Below are 19,770 nucleotides of genomic sequence, written 5' to 3' on the forward strand. Positions count from 1 at the left end.
AAAACTATTTTAGCTCATGTTATGACTGTCACGTAATATTTTTATATCTATGTATCTGTGGTGGCTCAAAAATGCTAAGCAATTTGCCCAAGGTCATAAGTAATAAGTGGCTGAGCTGAGATTCAAATCTAAGTCCCCCTCTCTCTGGCTACATGTCCGGTGTCACAAATCCAAAGCCCACTATAACATTCTGTCAGCTAAATACCTCACACCTTGGGAAATGAGCTGAGACGGGTCGTGGTGTCTTCTGATTACTCTGGCAAAAAGGAGGAAAATATGCATCCAAAGTCAAGGCCAATGGCTGTGCCTAGGGGTGGTGGCATCTGGAACTGGACTCTATCCATGCACTGGAGGAAGGATCATGCCATTCCTTGGAAGACCCCAAGGAACGTCAAACTGAAGCAAAGGAAGGAAGACTAGAGACTAAATTTGTTTCCGTTCCTACATTCTAAAATTCTGACTACATCCAACCCTTCTGTAAAACTGACATACACCTTAGCCTTGTGTTGGTGGTTTTATTTTGAATGAGTGGATAAGACCGAAGGGGGACGTGGGGTTTTTTTTCCCCTTTGTTGAGAACAGCAAGCCAATTGTAGCAGGGCCTCAGGTCAAGGGTCTCAGAGTCCCAGACAGCAACAAGAACAGAATAATCAATGGCCGAAAATACTGTTGAGAGTTTCAGGTAAAAGCACACCATGGTGAGAAGTAGCTCTGGGTAAACAACTCAGTGGTGGATATGCAAATAACCTAAAAGTATTATTAGATGCTGGGGACCCTTCAAAGGGGAGAGAAGATGGCCTTTCTGGTGAACATAAATTCCCATAAAAGTAATGATCTTGTTCATGCAGTTCCTTCTATGGTCTACTAGTAGCTGTCACTTCCATCATTAGAAATAACAAGGAAGATGTTTCAAGTATTCTTCACAAATTCAGAAATACAAAGAAAATCAGAGTAATGTGAATATGCAAAATACTACCAATGCTTCATTTCAAATTGCAATTATTTTCACAAGTTTAACCTTTTGCACAATTGATTGTGGTCATCATGAAAGATCTACTGAATAAAATGCTAACTATCTTCACGAATACATATACAGACCTTTTATTCAGGTGGATATACTCATTGGTAATTACAAGGAAAAAATTAGTAGGTTTGCTTTCTCTTCACTGTATATTGAATTTCATATATTTTCAAAGCAATGACCATATATGAGAAGATTCAAGTGGCCTGATTGATTACTGTGCCTTGTATGATGGGTCTGACCCGACCGATTCACAATGAGGTTATTAAATTTAACAGAACTTTTGGGAAGTGCTGACTTAAAAAAATTTTAAGTAATTCACATTATGTGTGTGCAAAAACATAATATAGAGCTATCACTTCCCCAGAGATCTAGGAAAATAAAGTAGATCTATAGTAATCCATCAGTCATTCTGAACCACACACTGCGAGTTCTTTGGCTCCAGTTCACTGTCCAACTATGTCTGCATTCATAAAACTGTCTTAGAAATTTAAAAGTGTCTAAGCTACTCAGAAAAAGCTCACATATTTGGGGCTAGAAAGTTTGGAGAAAAAAATGGGAGATTTATAATGAAGCGGGATTTATCAGAAACTTCTAACCATAAGAGAGAAGGAGCTATATCTTAGCTACAGATAAATTATCTGAAAAAAAAAAAAAAAAAAAACTTATCCGGTGCTCCAGACCAACAGCATGCCTTTAATCATTTTATAAATCATAAAAATATTTTTCAAGTACTGAGGTATCTGTTTGAAAGTATTGTATGAGTTTTCCCAAATGATGTTTATTACTTTGTGGATAGAGTAATAATCAAAAAGCAAAAATGCATACTAAAGTCACTCCTAAATGTATACATGTAAAAATAAAATGGTGCACAATCTCTCCTCATCTAAGTAAACAAAGTAAACAGCAAAAATTCATGTCTATGTTCCCATCGTATTTGGTGCTCAAATGTAGAAAGAAAATGAAAAAGAAAAAGTTTCCTCTAATTTTGACTATTTCTTTTTCTTAATTTATCTTCTGTTTAGACATCTTTTAGGGAAAAAAAAAAACCTCTCAAGTGGAATAAAAGTGCTTTGCAAAAGCTAAGCTGGTTTAATGCCATTTAAGTATTATTTTCTTTCAATATATGTGTGTTTCTGTATGTTCTTTTCAATATGAAGAATAATTAGCTCTGATTCTAAGGAAGCTACAAAAGTTATTATATTCAACCTAAGCTATAATTTGGAATTTTTCTCAAAAATAATTTAAATACCCTTCCTGCTCCAAAAAAATATTAAGTCCTCCTCTTCTAAATGAAACAACTTTCTAACCATTCTGTCATTATTCCTGAACCATATGCACCTCTAACTTCGGTGAGATTTTCTTTGCTGAATGACCCCCAGTGAAGTCAAAGAGTCAAGTTAACTCATTAAAAATATGACCCCTAAAATCCTGAGGGCTCATGAATGCTGATGAAAAGAAATACATAAATTCACAGAAAATATTATTTTACCCTTCTTGATAACCTCAAGTCTCTATGTCACTTCAGTTGCTAGCACTCAGAATAATGATCCCTCAGCTCATAAAACTGAAAAAACTTCTTTTGCCATCAGGAGGTTAGCATAAAAAAGGACATAGTGATATACAATGACCATCTACAGGATATGGTAAATGGCACACGTTGAATTGAAAATAAAATTGATCTGCATTTGTAATTTACAACAGTCTTCAATGAGTCAATCATGGAAATTTGCATGTTAAAGTCTTGACATATGGATATATGATACGTGAAATAAACTGTTGAATTCTTGATCCATAAAGTAACTCTATAAATAAATGATCTAATTCATAAAAGAACAGTAATTTGGCCAAGTCCTTGCTTAATATCTATTTTTCCATTCCTGATAGAATAATACCAACCACAACATGATATAGGGCTTTCATTTAGGACCACAAAAGTTGTAGTTTTACAAAGAACAGAGAAACGGTCTAGACTGCACAGGTAATTCCATCTTCAGGTCCCACCCAAAACTTTCCCCCAGATCTTCCATTTTCTAAATTTCTTTTATCACGTTTATATGTCATTCTCCTTGTTTATATTTAAGTTCATTGAGATACTGGGAATCTGTCTTATTGTTTCTAATAAGTATTTTATGTGCCTATGACGAACAATTTCTTACAGAGGAAACAAAAATAAATTCTACTTGTAGCCTGCCTTCAAGATAATGATAGCAAGTGACAAGTGTCCAAAGAATGGAGAACAAGTCACTGATTTTAAAAATTTATGGATGATGAAAAGGCATGGATAAGAGCACAGAAGATAAATGTGAGTGGATAACAGGTGGCAATATGTGCTTGATGAGAAATATTTTAAGGGAAAAAACTGTTTAGTAATGGCGTTAAAAGTTGAAAAGCTTGCCATGGGAAAAGATGAAGAATGATGTCCCTTGCAAGAGAAGGAAGGTTCCCAGAACACCACAAACGGGACTTGCAGAAAGACAAATAGGAAGATATAACATGCATTTTTAATGGGGTTAAAAATTGGTCCTTGGCAAGTAAAATCTTACATGTTTTACTGATCTGTGGCCTTCGAGAGTTCAACATTACCCAGAAAAAAATCTTATTCTTCAATATTCAGTTAATCTGGTTGTGTTTTTGACTATCACATGAGCAGCCTTAACAGAAAGTTCTTAAAAATTATGTTAAATGGATGCAAGACAATTGCTACCAAATGCTGGTGAATAGATGGCTCTGACTGGAGAAACTTCTCTTGACTGATTAGTTGATCTTCAAGTCGTATCATGAGAAGCGACCATTGTGGGCCAACTGGTTGCCACTGACTGTTCGTCAGTGCTATTTATGTTTGAGCCTAAGTGATTCTGTGTATAATCTGGGCCATAAGAACTAAATTAAAAATTTATATATTTTATTTAAATCTACAAAATTTATGTAACCTATCATGTAAATTGACAAAAAGAAAATGTCAACAACGTATGAATGACTATCTAGCAGATAAATTGAAATTTGTTTTCTCATTCAAACAGAAGTTAAAAGTCAAGTTCATTTTTAAAAATCTTTAAGAATTTGATTTTTCAACTGTTCTTTTGGTGTTCAAAAAGCAGCTTGGGATTATTATTAAATGTGATTACACTATGACTAGTGTTTATACAAATTGCTAATTTGCATTTAAAATCTGTTATAATTTAATATAAATATATTACAAGTTAATAAATATGGTTACGAAGTTAAGCTAAAGCTAAAGATAATAAAAAGTCAGAAACAACTGAAAACTACAAACACAATAAAAGTAAGCAACACTGTGTTTAATAACAAAAAATAAATTCACAGTATCAGATAAACAAATGCATGCTGTGAACTTTCAAGGGTCAAATAAATGCTTACTTTACTATCATCATTAATATTGTACCTTTAATTACCGCCTCTGTTGGGAAGTCCAGGATCTAGGTTTCTCCGCCTTTATGCATTCTGCCATTTGAAACTTTCTCCCTTCTTTCCTCTATTTATCCAAATTCCTCTCTGCCTTTCAAGATTCAGTTCAAATGTCTCTTATTTCCTCTAAACACTTTCACTCTACAAATATTTTAATAGCTTTTGAATCACTAGAATATCAAACGGTTTGTCCTCTACTGTTGGTATTTAATTATATCTGGAAAGCCTGTACATCCACTCATTCATTTCAAATACTTACTATAAGCTGTATGCTTGGCACTATGCTACATGCTGGAGACAAGACAGTAAGCAAGGCAGAGACAGTCCCTGCATCATGAAAGCTCCCTAGTCGTCAGAGAATAGAAGTTTACGCGTAGACAGTCAGTGTGCAATGCGGTGGGGCCAGGAGACAAAGACTCAGTGGTATGTGAACGCATGCCGCTCAGTTAGGACCCAGACCATGAACCTCAGAGAGGTTCCTGTTCCAAGAATGCAGCCCAGGAAGTCAAAACTCATCTCCTTAGAAAGAGGATAATTTCAAAAGAGGATAATTAAATATCAAAGAACACTCAGTTTTAGTGGGAGAGCTCTGACTGTTTCTGACTGGCTGAGTAACCACCCTGCTGCTTTTTACAAGAAGCTAAGTCCACTCTATAAACTCACAAGTTCCATGACAGCAAGGAAGATATTTAGTAGAAGCTCACTGAAGATTTGTTTGAATGCATGAATGGAAGCAAGAGGTGAAGAGTTGGAATTGAGCTTGTAAAGAAAGGCTGTAGTCCTCAACTAGAGGGATTCAAAGTTAGCAATAAACAGTCTAAGTTAGGACATAGTAGATCCAAACTCGCCAGCTTTTTTTTTATTTATGTCTCCCACTAATGCTACCTACAGAGGTAGGGTCACAGCAGAATCTGCCACAGAGCTCTGCTGACTCAATTCACAGATGATTAGAAAATAGCCCTGATTGCTTTACAAGGTGTGGAGAGATGCTCCAATCTGGAAATGTATCTTATTTTTCTTCACTGTTAGAAAAACAGGTTTTAAACACTTGGTTTAACTAAAATTCACCAAAGATTACAAAGAGGAATGCGTTATACATTCACCTCTTACAGAGAAAAGATTACTAACATTATTAGGACTTTGTTTTGATAATACATAAGAAGGTCAATTAGAGGGGTTTTTTTCCTACTCCAACTCTCCGATCTATAATTAGTTTAAAAAAAAAAAAACAACAAAGTATCCCCTACTTTGTAGCAGCTTCTGAGTCAGGGAGGTGATTCACTTGGAACAAATAGCCCACAGATAAGCAATTCTAACTTATTATGGTAGAAGCGTGTTGCAAACTCCAGAGAAAATGAACAGAGTGGGCATTAAAGATTGGTTGAGGAGAACTTTTGAGTTCCAGAAAGAGTTACTCTCATGCACTGAAGACTATTTTGATATGTTCAGGCAATGTCCCCCAAAATAAAATGAAAGAAAAAAAAGGAATGTTTTGCCACGATACATTGGTTTGAAACAATTAAAATACAAATATTATCAGGAAGTAAGCAAAAGCTGAAATGAAATTAACTGGCCCTCAGGATTCCCACACAGGGCAGTCTATTGCCTCTGACTTTCTGCTCACAGATGAAGAGTAACCACAGGAAGCGACTGGCCAATAATATCTTAGATTAAAATTAATTTAAAAATTAAAGTAAGGGGGAGGGTACAGCTTAGTTACGGAGTGTGTGTCCTGGGTTCAATCCCCAGTAACACCATTAAAGATAAATACAAATCTAATTACCTCTCAATCAAAAAATATATATAATTTAAAAAATTTTTTAAATTAAAGTGAGATTTAAAAATGAGGTGTGTTACAGTATCACTTTTCTTCTCTGCCATCTCCCAGATCTTACATGACATAAAAAGCCAATAGCTGTGACTATTTATGACATGTGAAAAGACATTCCTCAATATTTGAATCCGCTAGCCGTCAGTCTGGAAGCTGCTGACTCTGGCTGCAAGCCTGTCATCCAGGGGCTGAAATAGCCCTGGGCTGCGGCAGCTCCCAAGCCCGTTTACTTATCCTGCTCGGCACCGGTTCAGGCTGAATTGTTATCTTCAGCACCTTAATGTTTCCATCACAGGGAACTGGACTTGTTTTCCATGTAAAGACTTCCTCCTCAGATAAAGTAGGTTGATTTTTCTTAACAATAAATAAGTGTAAACACCGAACATGTAAGATAGATAACTTTATAAAATTAAAAATTCTCAAGGCCCCTTATACACAAAATGCTGGTTTTCAAGAGTGTTGGAACATGAGTAGAGAAGTGTAACTTTGCTCTGACTTCAACTGTAATTTGGCATTTTCTTTAGCTGTGAATACAGGCAACAAATCATAGTACCTGTGACTCTCTATCAGTAGCACATTACAGTGCTGTGAATATCCCCAAAATATCACTTATGCTTATCAACCCTTTGAAATAATAGCAGTTATTCCACTCTCCACTAGATTGTCATTTAACACAAATTTACTAAGTCACAAACTCAGATTAAACACAAAATATTTTAGTAATTGGTATTAAGTTAATTTCTTTCCTTTGTAACTCTAGTATTTTATCTTCTATAGTTACAACAGTATTCTGAGAAGTAATTTAGAAGTTCAACGGTCTGCCAAAGGGGTCTGTGACACACACCAGCACATGCACACACACTTAATTAAGAACCTGTGATCTTGAAGAATTCTGCTTTTAATTTAGAGTGTCACCATTTTCAAAGAGGAAAAAAATGGTTGCCAAGTTTGATCACACTAGAAAGCAGAGAAAGAGACAAAGAAAGAGGAAGATTCTGAAAGAAGAGATGTTTCCAAGATTTCATCTTTGAATAAAAATACAATTAAAAGATTTCACCTAACTGGTTTTGTTCTTATAAAAATCAAATTGCATTGCTTCTAATTTGTTTGTTCCTTACCAATTTTAAAATGCAGCTATTAAATTCGATTTTGAAATCTTTAATTATATCAGATATGATGTAGACTGATTGAGATAAACATTGTTACTGTGACTAGATGTTGACAAGCAGTTGGAAAATAAAGCTGCAGAAGTTGCTGAACACAAAACAATCCCCTCCCTTCTCTAACTTGTGTGGGGCAGGCCTGTGGATTTATCAATATGCAGCATGGAAATCTCTAATTTGTATGATCTCAGAGCCACTGGAAAACTTTGATGAGCAGGAATATCTCGGTCTTCTGGGTATGAGAAGGTTTTACATTCTGACAGCAGGAGTTGAATGACGTGGTTTAGAGTATGGATTTTGGGGTTAGAATTGGCTTTAATCCTGACAATACTACTGACTCTTTATGTGACCTCGGTCTCAATTTCATGTTCTGTTAAATCAGGATGTAATATCAACCTTGCAAATTTACTCTGAAGATTAAGTGAGTTAATAGGTGTAAAAGACTTAGGACATTGCATGAAAAGAGAAATCAGCCAAGATATGGAAGCCACCTAAGTGTCTATCAATAGATGAATGGATAAATAAGACACACTATATATATGCAATGGAATATTACTCAGCCAATAACAATAGAATGAAATTTCGCCATTTGCAACAATATGGATCGACCTGGAGAGTATTACGCTTAGTGAAGTAGAGAAAGACAAATACTGTATGTTTTCACTTATACATAGTATCTGAAAAATAAAAACAAATAAATATAATAAAACAGAAACAGATTAATAGATATAGAGAACAAAACTAGTGGTTACCAGTAGGGAGAAGGGTGGAGGGAGGGGAAAAGAGGAAAAGAGGATTAAGAGGTACAAGGTACCAGGTGTAAAATATGTAAGACACAAGGATGTAACATATAGCTCAGGGAATATAACAAATATTTTATAATAACTTTAAATGGAGTATAGTCTATAAAAATATTGAATCACTATGTTGTACACCTGAAACATACAACTCTATATATCAACAATACTTCAATTAAAAAAAAGAAAAAAGAAATTGGTCAATAACAAGAGGCTGATCACAAGAGTAGCAGCAGTAGTGAGGGCAGAGATAGAAGTAAAATAACAACAGGAGTGAGAAGAATGTTCTTTAGGAGGGTCATAAGAGTCGCCTGAAAAGCAAAACTCCTGGGGTCCATCAAACTAAGCTGTTAGCATCTTAATAGAAACCTTAACAGAACAGACCCCACCGGCTGCCTAAAGCCCTAGTGGGTAGCAGTAGAGGAACCTGAAATGGGTAAAGGATCTGACTAAAGAAGCAAAAAGTTTAAAAAAAGTCTCACTTATTCAAAAATACCCCGGGAACAAACATGGTCACATTCTCCAGGATGGTTAAAAAGGAACATTTATTTTACATAAATCAGCACATTGTGATCATGTGGCAACTAATTTAATAGTAACTCTGGGTGTGTCAGTATGTTGCATGGCTATGGCTTGAAATGCAGAGATCCACGCTGGTCCCTTGATTTGGTCAAGGTCAGTAGTACAACAGTGCAGAAACTACGCAGACTGAGATGTTCACGGGCTGAAACAATTCCAGAACAGCAAATGAAGTTCTGGGACTACAGTTTAGTTTAATGGGATTTACAGCCCGAAATCCATTGACAGTCTTTGAAAAATCAACCTTCTATATCCAGCTGCTCTGTATCCTCTCTACCCATATTCTCTGCATCCTTTTCTCAGAAATAATGACTACGATCCCAACAATGTGACTGAAAAAGCAGCAGATATTCAGGAGGATGAAGAGATCAAAACACACTGAAACACAGAAATCTGTCTGACACGCTCTTAGGCACATTGGTATTAGCAACAAGCTGTACACACCTCACAGCAGCACTGCGGTGGCTGCGCCGGGGGTGAGGGAGTGGGGGGTGAGGAAGGATGGAGAAGATTCACTCTTGTCACTTGACCCTGACCGACAATGGAGGCCTACTGTTCCCTAGACTGTGGGTAAAAACAGACCCAGCCCTGCCAGTCTTCTAAGTAGGCAAAGGAATCTGGCCTTTCACTTGTTAATCTGACATTCTACACTACCTATGGAACAAAATCTGTATTTCCATATTGAATACGATCTTTAGGTAGAACTTCCAGGGAGTCAAGCACGTAAGAGCTCTGAATTTAAAGCCAGGAAAGATTCACGTCTTAACTTTTTTCTTAAAGTATCATATAAGCTGGGACAAGAAATACAACCCTGATAATCTTAGTTCCTTCATCTGCAGAACAAAGTTTAAATTAAACATATTTCAAAGGAATCCACCATCTCTACAATTCTTTGAATCACTAAGCCAGATAAAGCAATAAACTAATTTAATTACAGTTTTTCAGCACAACTGGGTTGCTATAATCAGGAGGGCTCTCCTGAAATGCATTGTTTTTCTCCACCTCTGGCTTGAATACATTATGTTTTCTATCATGATAGCATAATGGGTAGTCCTGAATGCCTTCAGGCAAGTAGATTCAAATTCCCTACAGCAGGCAGTCATCTCAATTAAAATATCAACAGCTTATTACAGATGGAGTAGTTCCAAAACATGATAATGGCCTTCAGGTAGCAGGTGTTCCTGCATTTTTTTTCACACAGAAATGATGCAAAGTTCTTTTGTTTCCTGATGAGGCTAGAAAGACTCTTTACCTATGAAAACAAATGATCAAACACAAGTAAATTTTAAAACTACTCCCAATTTCTTTTTAATGTATTAAATGGATGTATTACTCATCATTAACCCCATCAGAAAACAAGTGACCAGAAAAATATGTTAAATTAAATGTATTTATAAAAACAAGTTAACTTTTCTGTTGTAGAACTTTTACTCTACCCCTGAGCCCCTATTTCATATTTTGTTTTAAGTCTTACATGGTTTGAAAAACAATACATTTAAATCTGATGAGAGGGGAGTGTATAGCTCAAGGGTAGAGCGCATGCTTAGCATGCATGAGATCCTGGGTTCCATCCCCAGTACCTCCTCTAAAAATAAATAAATAAAATAACCTTCCCTCCAAAACATTAAAATGAAAAATGAAAAAAAGAGAAATTAAAAACTAAATGTAAATGAGTTAAAAGGTAGGTAAAAATAATAGATGTTATCAAGAACATGTCATTTTTAAAATGAATTGTTACTATATTCAGAAAAAGACATGACTCGTTTTTTAATTTAGATTGTCAACTTTCACTCTTCCTCCATAGAAAGACAGAAACCAAACAGGTGGTTTAACTTGCTAATCTTAATTTTTTTTAATACCTGAGTTCAAGTCCTAGCTCATCCAGTTACTTATAAGCCTGGACTTCCTATTTAGTACATCTGAGTTTTGGCTGACTCACCCATTAAATGAAGGTAGGAGCATCACAGCTAATCCCCGTGGAATGGATCCCACTCACAAAGTGTCGTGGCCAAGCAGTGAGGGATCGCTAGTAACCCTTCTACCTGGCAGAGTCTTCCTTCTCATTAAAAAAAATAAAAAAACAAAGAACTTGCTGTATTTTAAGAGGTAATTTATCTTGAAAACGTTTAGCTGCTTAGCTGCTTCATTTTACTGTGTGTGTTCTACATTTATAATTGCAGCAGACTTCAAAGGAAAGAAAAAAATTAATTTTGCAATAAAAGTTTTTCCATCTTCTTATAATTCACTGATCACTTTAAGACACACACATTACATTTGAGTCAATGAAATCCCTTTGGTGAAAAGTAGTCTTCATGTGACTGAAAGCAAGGAATATAGAAGAAAAATATAATATATACAATATGTAAAATAGTATCACTCTTTACTGAGTGTTTCCTAAAGCAGGAGCTGTGCTTTGTTGTGGCTCCCTGAATTTACTCCTTTAATACAGGGTAGTTTAAGAATCCTGCATATCCTTTATAAGAATTATTATTCATTTTGTTTTCCTTAGGGAAAAAAAAAAAAGCCATGCAATAAATATGGCTCCCAGTAAAACAGAATCTCTCCATTTCATTACGAAGAGTGGAAGACTCATTCTTATCAGTGAGGAACATGGTGGGGGTGGAGGTGAGGAATGAACACATGAGTTTAGGATGTAAACATACTTAGATTCAAAGTCCCATCTGTCACTGACTGGCTATGTGGCTCTAGGATGGTTAGATTATTTCTATAAGACTTCTTTATCCCCCTTTAATAATATGGGGCTCACTTTACATAATTCCAAGAGTTGTGCTAAGAATTACATAAAGTATTATGTCTTGATGTTCAATAAATGTAATGCTGAGTGTGTATTATTGTGCTTGTGATCTGTAATCAATACTACCCTTTAAAACTATAGCACAGGGAACTATATTCAGTATCTTGTAGTAACTTATGGTAAAAAAAGAATATGAAAACAAATATATGTATGACTAAAGCATTATGCTGTACGCCAGAAATCGACACATTGTAAACTGTCTATACTTTAATTAAAAAAAAAAACTATATTGTCACTATTTCTCAGTGGTCACATGTCTTTTGCATCTGATTGCGTGTATACATTTCAGACTTAGATTACAAATTCTCCAGATTAGACTTGAATGTCCTGTATGTAATGAATAACAGCCTTTCCTTTGCAAAGATTGTTGCAAACAAGAGTTGTCCTGAGCCCAGCCATGGGCTCTGGGAGGGCACCACTCCTTTCTTGCAATCCCTACATCCAGCAGTCCCTTCTCTGAAGAGCTGAGGGAGACACAAAAAACTAAAGGCTCAAGCTTTTTCACAGCAAAGGAAACCATAAGCAAAACAAAATGACAACCTACGAAATGGGAGAAAATTTTTGCAAAAGATGAAACTGACAAAGGCTTGATCTCCAGAATATATTAAGCAGCTCATATGACTTAATAAGAAAAAAACAAACAATCCAATCCAAAAATGGGCAGAAGACCTAAACAAGCAATTCTCCAAGGAAGACATACAAATGATCAATAGGCACATTGATGCACAAAACATGCTCAATATCACTAATTATCAGACAAATGCAAATCAAAACTACAGTGAGGCATCACCTCACACAAGTCAGAATGGCCACCATTCAAAAGCCCACAAATGACAAATGGTAGAGAGGCTGTGGAGAAAAGGGAACCCTCCTACACTGCTGGTGGGGATGCAGTTTGGTGCAGCCACTGTGGAAAACAGTACGGAGATTCCTCAAAAGACTAGGAATAGACTCACCATATGACCCAGGAATCCCACTCCTGGGCATATATCCAGAAGGAACCCTACTTCAAAAAGGCACCTGCACCCCAGTGTTCATAGCAGCACTAATTAAATAGCCAAGACATGGGAACAGCCTAAATATCCATCCACAGATAAATGGATAAAGAAGAAGTGGAATATACACAATGGAATACTATTCAGCCACCAAAAATGACAACATAACACCATTTGCAGCAACATGGAAGTCCCTGGAGAATGTCATTCTAAGTGAAGTAAGCCAGAAAGAGAAAGAAAAATACCATATGAGATCGTTCATATGTGGAATCTAAAAAAACAAAACAAAACAAAAAAAAGAACGTAAATACAGAATAGAAACAGACTCATAGACATAGAATACAAACTTATGGTTGCCAAGGGGGTGGGGGGTGGGAAAGGACAGACTGGGAGTTCGAAATTTGTAGATACTGACAGGCATATAAAGAATAGATAAACAAGATTGTACTGTATAGCACAGGGAAATATATATAAGATCTTGTGGTAGCTCACGGTGAAAAATAATGACTATATTATGTTCATGTATAACTGAAAAATTGTGCTCTACACTGAAAATTGACACAACACTGTAAAGTTAACTTAATAAAAAAAAATTTTTTTTAAACACTAAAGGCTCAAGACTTTGCCTTCAAGACTTTATAATCGATCTATTGAAATGGAATAAATATAAATGAACAGGTAGTAAGCAGGAAGAATTTCTGGAGCTGGGAGGGACACTCAGAAAAGAAATAACCATGGTAGGCAAAAGTGGTCAAGGCAAGTTTTATGAAAGGCTGAATCTACCAGTTTGTGTTGGACTTGGTATGAAGGGAAAAAAAGGGAACACAGAAGGAGGCATTCCTGAGAAAAGGCAAGGGAGACTGGGCTGGGGGGGGGGGTGCGCACACACAAACTGGGAACATTTTAAAAGATGAGGAGGAAAGGAAGAAAGGAAAAAGCAGCATCCTTGCCCCTGTTGTGTTTGGCATCTGCCTAGGACAATGTCCAACTAATAAGCGGAGTAAAATCCAGGTTGGTTCCACAGACAGAGAAACCTAAGAAGTATTTTGTAATGACGATCAAAAATATGTATCATGTTAATTACCAAAATGAAACAATTGCCCTAAAATTCGTGAATATAGAATCAATATATATTATGAAAATCTTCTCTCCTTTGTAACAAATGTCACTAAACAATAATAGGCAGGTATTTTTACATAAGTTATTTTTTTAATACAATAGGAAGACTGGTCTTTAAAGTGTCATTAAGTGTCCCTAAGAATCAACTGGAGGAACCATGGGACTTCAACCTGACTTTGTAGGAAGACTTACACCTCAGAATAGTTTAATTTTACATTTCGTAATAATATAAAGTTTCTCACTATAATGTAAGAGAGGTGAAGAGTAAGTATGAGTGAAGATAATAATAAAAGCAAAATCCAGCATACCAAATCCTTCTTTTTGAAAAAAGAGACATCAGGCTCAAAATGGAGTCACTTGTGCTAAGGCCTCATGGCAGGAAACCGAGATTTAACACCTAATCAAACTGCAGTTTCCACCTCCCTCAGGAATGTAATCTTAACTATCCACCTCAGGAGGGCCACCTTCTCTGAAACAATGCATTCTTTGCTAATAATTTCCTTTCTCTGTCCCCTTTCTGGCTTTAGAACCCTCTCCTTTCCCACAACCCTGCGGAGCTCCTTTCTACTTGCTAGATGGGGTGCCACTCAATTCACGAATCATTCAATAAAGTCAGTTTGATGTTTACATTGACTCAGTTGAACTTTTGTGATTTAACAGTACACATCATATAATCCAGCATCACATTCAATAGCAGACTGGCAAAATACATCCATTAGAACTTTAAGCATTTGAATTCAGTAAGTTTCCATATTTAAATATAAGAATAAATCCCTGTGGTAATTGCTGCCTGGATTTTATTGGGGTGGGGGGGCTTTTCTGCAGTATTATGGAAGAGTCCTAAATTATAAAGTTAACTCAGGTTTCAGAGGAAACACGGCTGATGCAGCCATTAGCGATTCAGACATCTGAGGCCTTTGGTATCTGGTCAGGCATTTTCCATCTGTGCTGGGACACTTCACCAAAGCTCAAGTGTGATAAAACAGCAGTGGCCTCTAGAGCATCTTTTTAGAGTAAGCTCTCTTGGAATTCTAACAAGATTCCTGAAATGAACGCACGCTGTTCGCACGTGCATGCACACATACACACACACACACTTCTCTCCTTTTTGCTGCTGTTGTAACTTGCCAAAGAGTAAAGGTATATGAACCAAGTCTCATTAATATTACTATATATATACTTTGTTATCTTGCTCCCTGAACACTGTCACTTTGTTAAACTAAATTAAAGCCATGATAGAAACATCCAATTAATCCACGGTAAGAAAACGCATTACCGTGTCATCATTAATAAGCGGTTCAATGTAATCATACCTTGATCATTCTCCTGAGCAGTTCGGTCCTTTGCACGGTGTGCTTAGAACCAGAATGTCTCATATGAATTCCCTTAAGGACTGCTCACATAAAATTAAAATGGATAGCTGCTCTCCTTTCAGAGGTACAGATAACCTCATCTCTTTTACTGGGAAGGGTAGGGAAGGAAATACTTAAATAGAGTGAAGACACTTGTGTGTGTCTTAGGCTAACTGTTATCATAAAAGGAGTCTCCGGGGTTCAGTCATAACCACAGGGTGTGATGCCGAAATCAAAGCCAGTTCCCATGCCCGGTTTACCAAACTCCACGGGGCACGTGAACCACGAGGTGCAGCTCCCTCTGGTGATGGGAGGTTTCCTAGGGCCAAGTAAGCAGAGCTGTGATAAACTCCCTTTGGCCACTTGCTGCCCGCAGGAAACTTGGCTAAGCTCAGAGGCATCACAGGCCGAGGTCCTACCTTAATGAGGATCTGAATGGAGCCCGTGGCTTTTGCAGATATGAAATACCAGAAGCTCATGCTGCACGCTGCGCTGGATTCGTGCCACAGACCACTCTTGAGGTGCGCCTCTTCGCCCCGAAGGCCCATTGGGGTAGCCTCCAGATACAAGAAGTGCCCTGGGAAAAAGACGGGATTCAGATGAGGCAAAAAAGTAGCATTCGGGGGATTATTTTAACTGTTCCATCTTAGTTAGGGTTTTTTCACTGCACTTCATTACGATCGGAACTGCCAAAAGTATTTCCACTTGAAAGAGAAAGGAAATCTCTTAGCCTTGCCTCCAGCTCACTGACTGAACAATTTCCAACTGTCCGGGCTTTTAGTGAAGTACTTCATAGTATGCAGATTAACTGGTCTGCAGGATATTTATGCCATGGAATAACAACATAGTTATAGAAATCATTTCCATGGACTCCCTAAACTACCCAGTTATTGTAAAACAATGCAAAGATTGCCTATGAAATATGAACACAGGAATATGACATACTTTCAAAAATGCAGTCATCTGTTGAGTGCATAAATAAAATGTGGAAAATTTTAATACACAGCATAAGAGAAAAGACATTGTGTTTTCTGCTTGTGTATCCAAATTTCTAAAACATTTTACATATGTCAGGCTGAGTTTGAATGGGACTCAGACCTTCCTCTCTTTGGTTTGGTTGGTCTGGCTTGGAGAGCTTGGCTTGATCATAGGCCTGTGAAATTTCAGTATTTAGACACCCTTTTCCTACTCTGTAGCATCCAGGAATTCAAGCTCCCTCCTTTATTCTGCTAATGTCTTTTGTCCCTTGACTGATGAATCTGAGGCTAGACCTCAGCTTAATGTAAAAATGAACCATACCCAGCACCTTTCACACAGGTGATCTTACAGCTACATCTGCAAAACACCCTTACAGCTGTCCAACTGCTTTCCCCTTCATACACACCACCTCATCTGATCTCCATAATCCCTGGTTGGTGTGCAGGGAAAATTCTATGATTTCCATTGGACAGATGAGAAATTTGAGAACCTGGAAAGTTAAATGACTTGCTAATGATCAAATGACTGGCAGAATTCAAGGTTATTGATTATAAGTGTGTATCATTTAGGAACAGTACCTGATGGCAGAGTATAGTATCATCTATCTTCAATTACCAAAATAATACTAAATTTTGATCACTCACTGCTATATGTTAAATTGTGTTCCCTAAAATATGTGGAAGTCCTAATTCTAGTCCCTGTAAATGTGACTTTATTTGAAAATAGGGTCTTTACTGATGATCAAGTTAAAATAAAAGTCATGAGGGTGGGCCTTAGTCCAATAAGACTATGTTAATTAAAGTGGGGGAAATTTAATCCAAAAAAAAACCCCAAAACAATAATTTGAAAAGATACATGTACCCCAAAATTCACAGCATTATTATTTACAATTATCAAGATATGGAAGCAAACTAAGTGTCCATCAACAGAGGAATGGATAAAGATGCTGTGGTCTATCTACCTATCTATATACATACACACAATGGAATACTACTTGGCCACAAAAAAGAACAAAATTTTGCCATTTGCAGCAACACAGGTGGACTTGGGAGGGCATTATGCTAAGTGAAAGAAGTCAGACAGAGAAAGACAAATACTGTATGATATCACTTATATGTGGAATATTAAAAATACAACAAACTAGTGACTGTAACAAAAAAGAAACAGACTCACAGATACAGAGAACAAACCAGTGGTTACCAGTGGGGGAAGCAATCTAGGAGTGGAGGGGTGGGAGGAACAAACCACTAAGTATCAGGCAGGATTCGTGCCACAGACCACTCAGGGATGCATTGTACAACACGGAGAATAGTGCCAATATTCTGTAATAACTGTAAATGGAGTGTCACCTCTAAAAATTGTATGAAAAAAATTTTTTAAATAAGAAATACATTATACAGGAAAAACCACCAAGGTAAAACAAATGGAATAATATGAAATAAAAGGCATGATTTTTAACATAAATAAATAAAATGAAAAAGGGAAATTTAGACCCAGAGATAGGCATACACGGGGGAAGACAATGAAAGAGAAGAAAACCACATACAAGCCAAGCAGTGACTGAGGCTATTGGAAGCAAGGTGAGAGGCGTGGACCAGATGACTCTCCTCACAGCCCTCACAAAAAGGAACCAGCCCTCCTGACACCTTGATTTCAGACTTCTAGTCACCCAAACTGGGAGACAATAAACGCCTGTTGTCTTCACCACCCAGTGTGCAGCGCTCTGTTGTGCAGCCCTGGGGGACCAGCACACTTGTCATGGCACCATCATGGTGGTCCCTCCAGATGCTCTCCGGGAGGACAGTGTGATGCTCGCTGTGAGAATGACTGAGGGACTGTACCAACCTAATAACCTACCATTTTCATTTCCAAGTGTGTGGTCTCTGGGAGGTCTGAGGCTTTGGGGAGAGCCAACTCCCAAAATCCAATCAAAGTTTTCAGCCAGGGAGTTCTGCCAACCGCACCAGCCTTTTTCGAAAGTACAGGAGCCACCACATTCATTTTCATCAGTGTAATCTCCACAGTCATCAACAAAATCACAGCTCTGCTCCGGTTTATAACATTTCCCATTCTGACATTCCCGATAGCCGTGTGGACAGGAACCTGAAAAACAAATAAACAAAAAAAAAAGAAGAATGAGGAAACCCTCCTAACACATTAGTGAGGTTAAAAGGGAGTAAGAGTAGATTCATTTTAATACATAAAGAAACATAGTGTTCTTAGGAGCTTGAGATGACTGACTCCTTACCTCTCCCTGCAAATCCCCTCCAGGGTTCTGGCCAATAGATCACCCACAGGATCATTCAACACAAAAAGAAAAATTAAGCAGTATTCTGTTGATTTAGCAAAGTGCCCCAAGTCTCCTAAAATACAGCATTTCTTGTAGGGTACATTCGAGGATGTGAACTAAATCTGAAAGTCAAAGTGAGGGTTTCAATTCTTTACCCTGAAACAAAACCTTTAGGGTAATAAGAGCTTATGTATAATGAGGTATTGGAAATACGTTCCATCTGCATCCACGCACTCCACTTAGACGCCAAATGTATATATGATACTTCCTTAGAAGCAGTAGCATGAATATACAAGTAATATTCAACTTTCCAACAGATTTTTCTCTCCAAAATGAGTGTGTGTCAGTTGTTTGGAATCTTAGAAGAAATCTCCCTATAAAGTGATGTTAACCATAAAGATGTTTTCACAGCATTTAAGATAAAGAGCAGTGCTTCTGAACACATGGATTTGCGCTTATGCTGATATTTAGTTTTGTGACTTGGATCTACACCTACACTTGATCTCCCTCTCTGAAAAGAGAAAAAATAATAGTAAAACCTAGAAAAGTTAAGCTAATTAGAAAGACCATTGTTTGTATCACCAAGTGCCTAGGACAGTGCCCCCCCCCCCCCCCCGTGGGTAATCAGTAAATCTCGTCAGATTAGACCAATGAGTGAAAGTGCCTTGGAAATGATGAGGCAGGTCAATACAGCATGGTCATGGCATTAGTGTTAGCCTGCTCCAGTTGTACAATAGAATGTAACCACCATGGGTGACAATAGTTCAGGAGAAAAAGTTGTTCAGAGATCCAGCTTGGGACATCAACATCACGTTTGCTCTGTCTTCCTTCCCATCTTCGTCATCTGCCAGACAGGAGAGCTGGTAACTTCTCCTTCCTTTCCAGATCACTTCTTACTTCCTTTCTACATGCTGGCTTCCATGGCCTGAGATGGACTGTCTGCTGGTTGAGGACTGGTGTGGGTAGAGGCAGAAGACAATTCGGGGATGGACTGGAAAGTGTTCTGGGCGTTGGAGACACCCACGAATAAAATCTCACAGAGAAGCTTTTATGTCCTGGATCAGTCTCACATTTTAGAAAATAGAAGGCTAAGAGGGGAGAAGTGGAAGGAGAGGAATGGAAGGTCGTGTAGAAACCATTGGGGAGGAGGCTGTGTTCTGAAGGTTCCTACCATTTTGCGTGCTAAGCTGTTCCTGGACTGCTCATTCGAAATTGCCTAATTAAATTGCCCTGACACTTGCAAAGCCTCTGAAAGTAAGTTTCAACCATGCATTCTGCTTCTAACAAAACTTTCTTGTCTGGGTTAATTGCTACCATTTTCTTTTCTTGCAGTATAGGATTAACCAATTTTTATTTAGTTGCCCAGTTCAAGTAGCAGATTGGGGATAAAGCAAAAGACCT

At 37.5% G+C, this 19,770-nt stretch overlaps 1 protein-coding gene across 4 annotated transcripts in view; it reads right to left on the minus strand.

Annotated features, from left to right (window-relative positions):
• Positions 1–19,770, minus strand: part of MALRD1 (MAM and LDL receptor class A domain containing 1) — a 438,921-nt gene that overhangs the window by 210,337 nt on the left and 208,814 nt on the right. For all 4 annotated transcript variants that reach the window (XR_012504288.1, XM_074358489.1, XM_045511295.2 and 1 more), the window contains exons 28-29: positions 17,937–18,182; positions 15,521–15,678 (exon numbers count right to left, since the gene is read on the minus strand). Coding sequence is in view for 3 of the 4 variants with exons in the window: in XM_074358489.1 (XP_074214590.1) it covers positions 15,521–15,678; positions 17,937–18,182 (404 nt within the window). In the remaining variant the exon portion in view is untranslated. The remainder of the gene's footprint in view (positions 1–15,520; positions 15,679–17,936; positions 18,183–19,770) is intronic.

This window comes from Camelus bactrianus, chromosome 35, assembly GCF_048773025.1.
Source record: "Camelus bactrianus isolate YW-2024 breed Bactrian camel chromosome 35, ASM4877302v1, whole genome shotgun sequence".
Classification (NCBI taxonomy): domain Eukaryota; kingdom Metazoa; phylum Chordata; class Mammalia; order Artiodactyla; family Camelidae; genus Camelus; species Camelus bactrianus.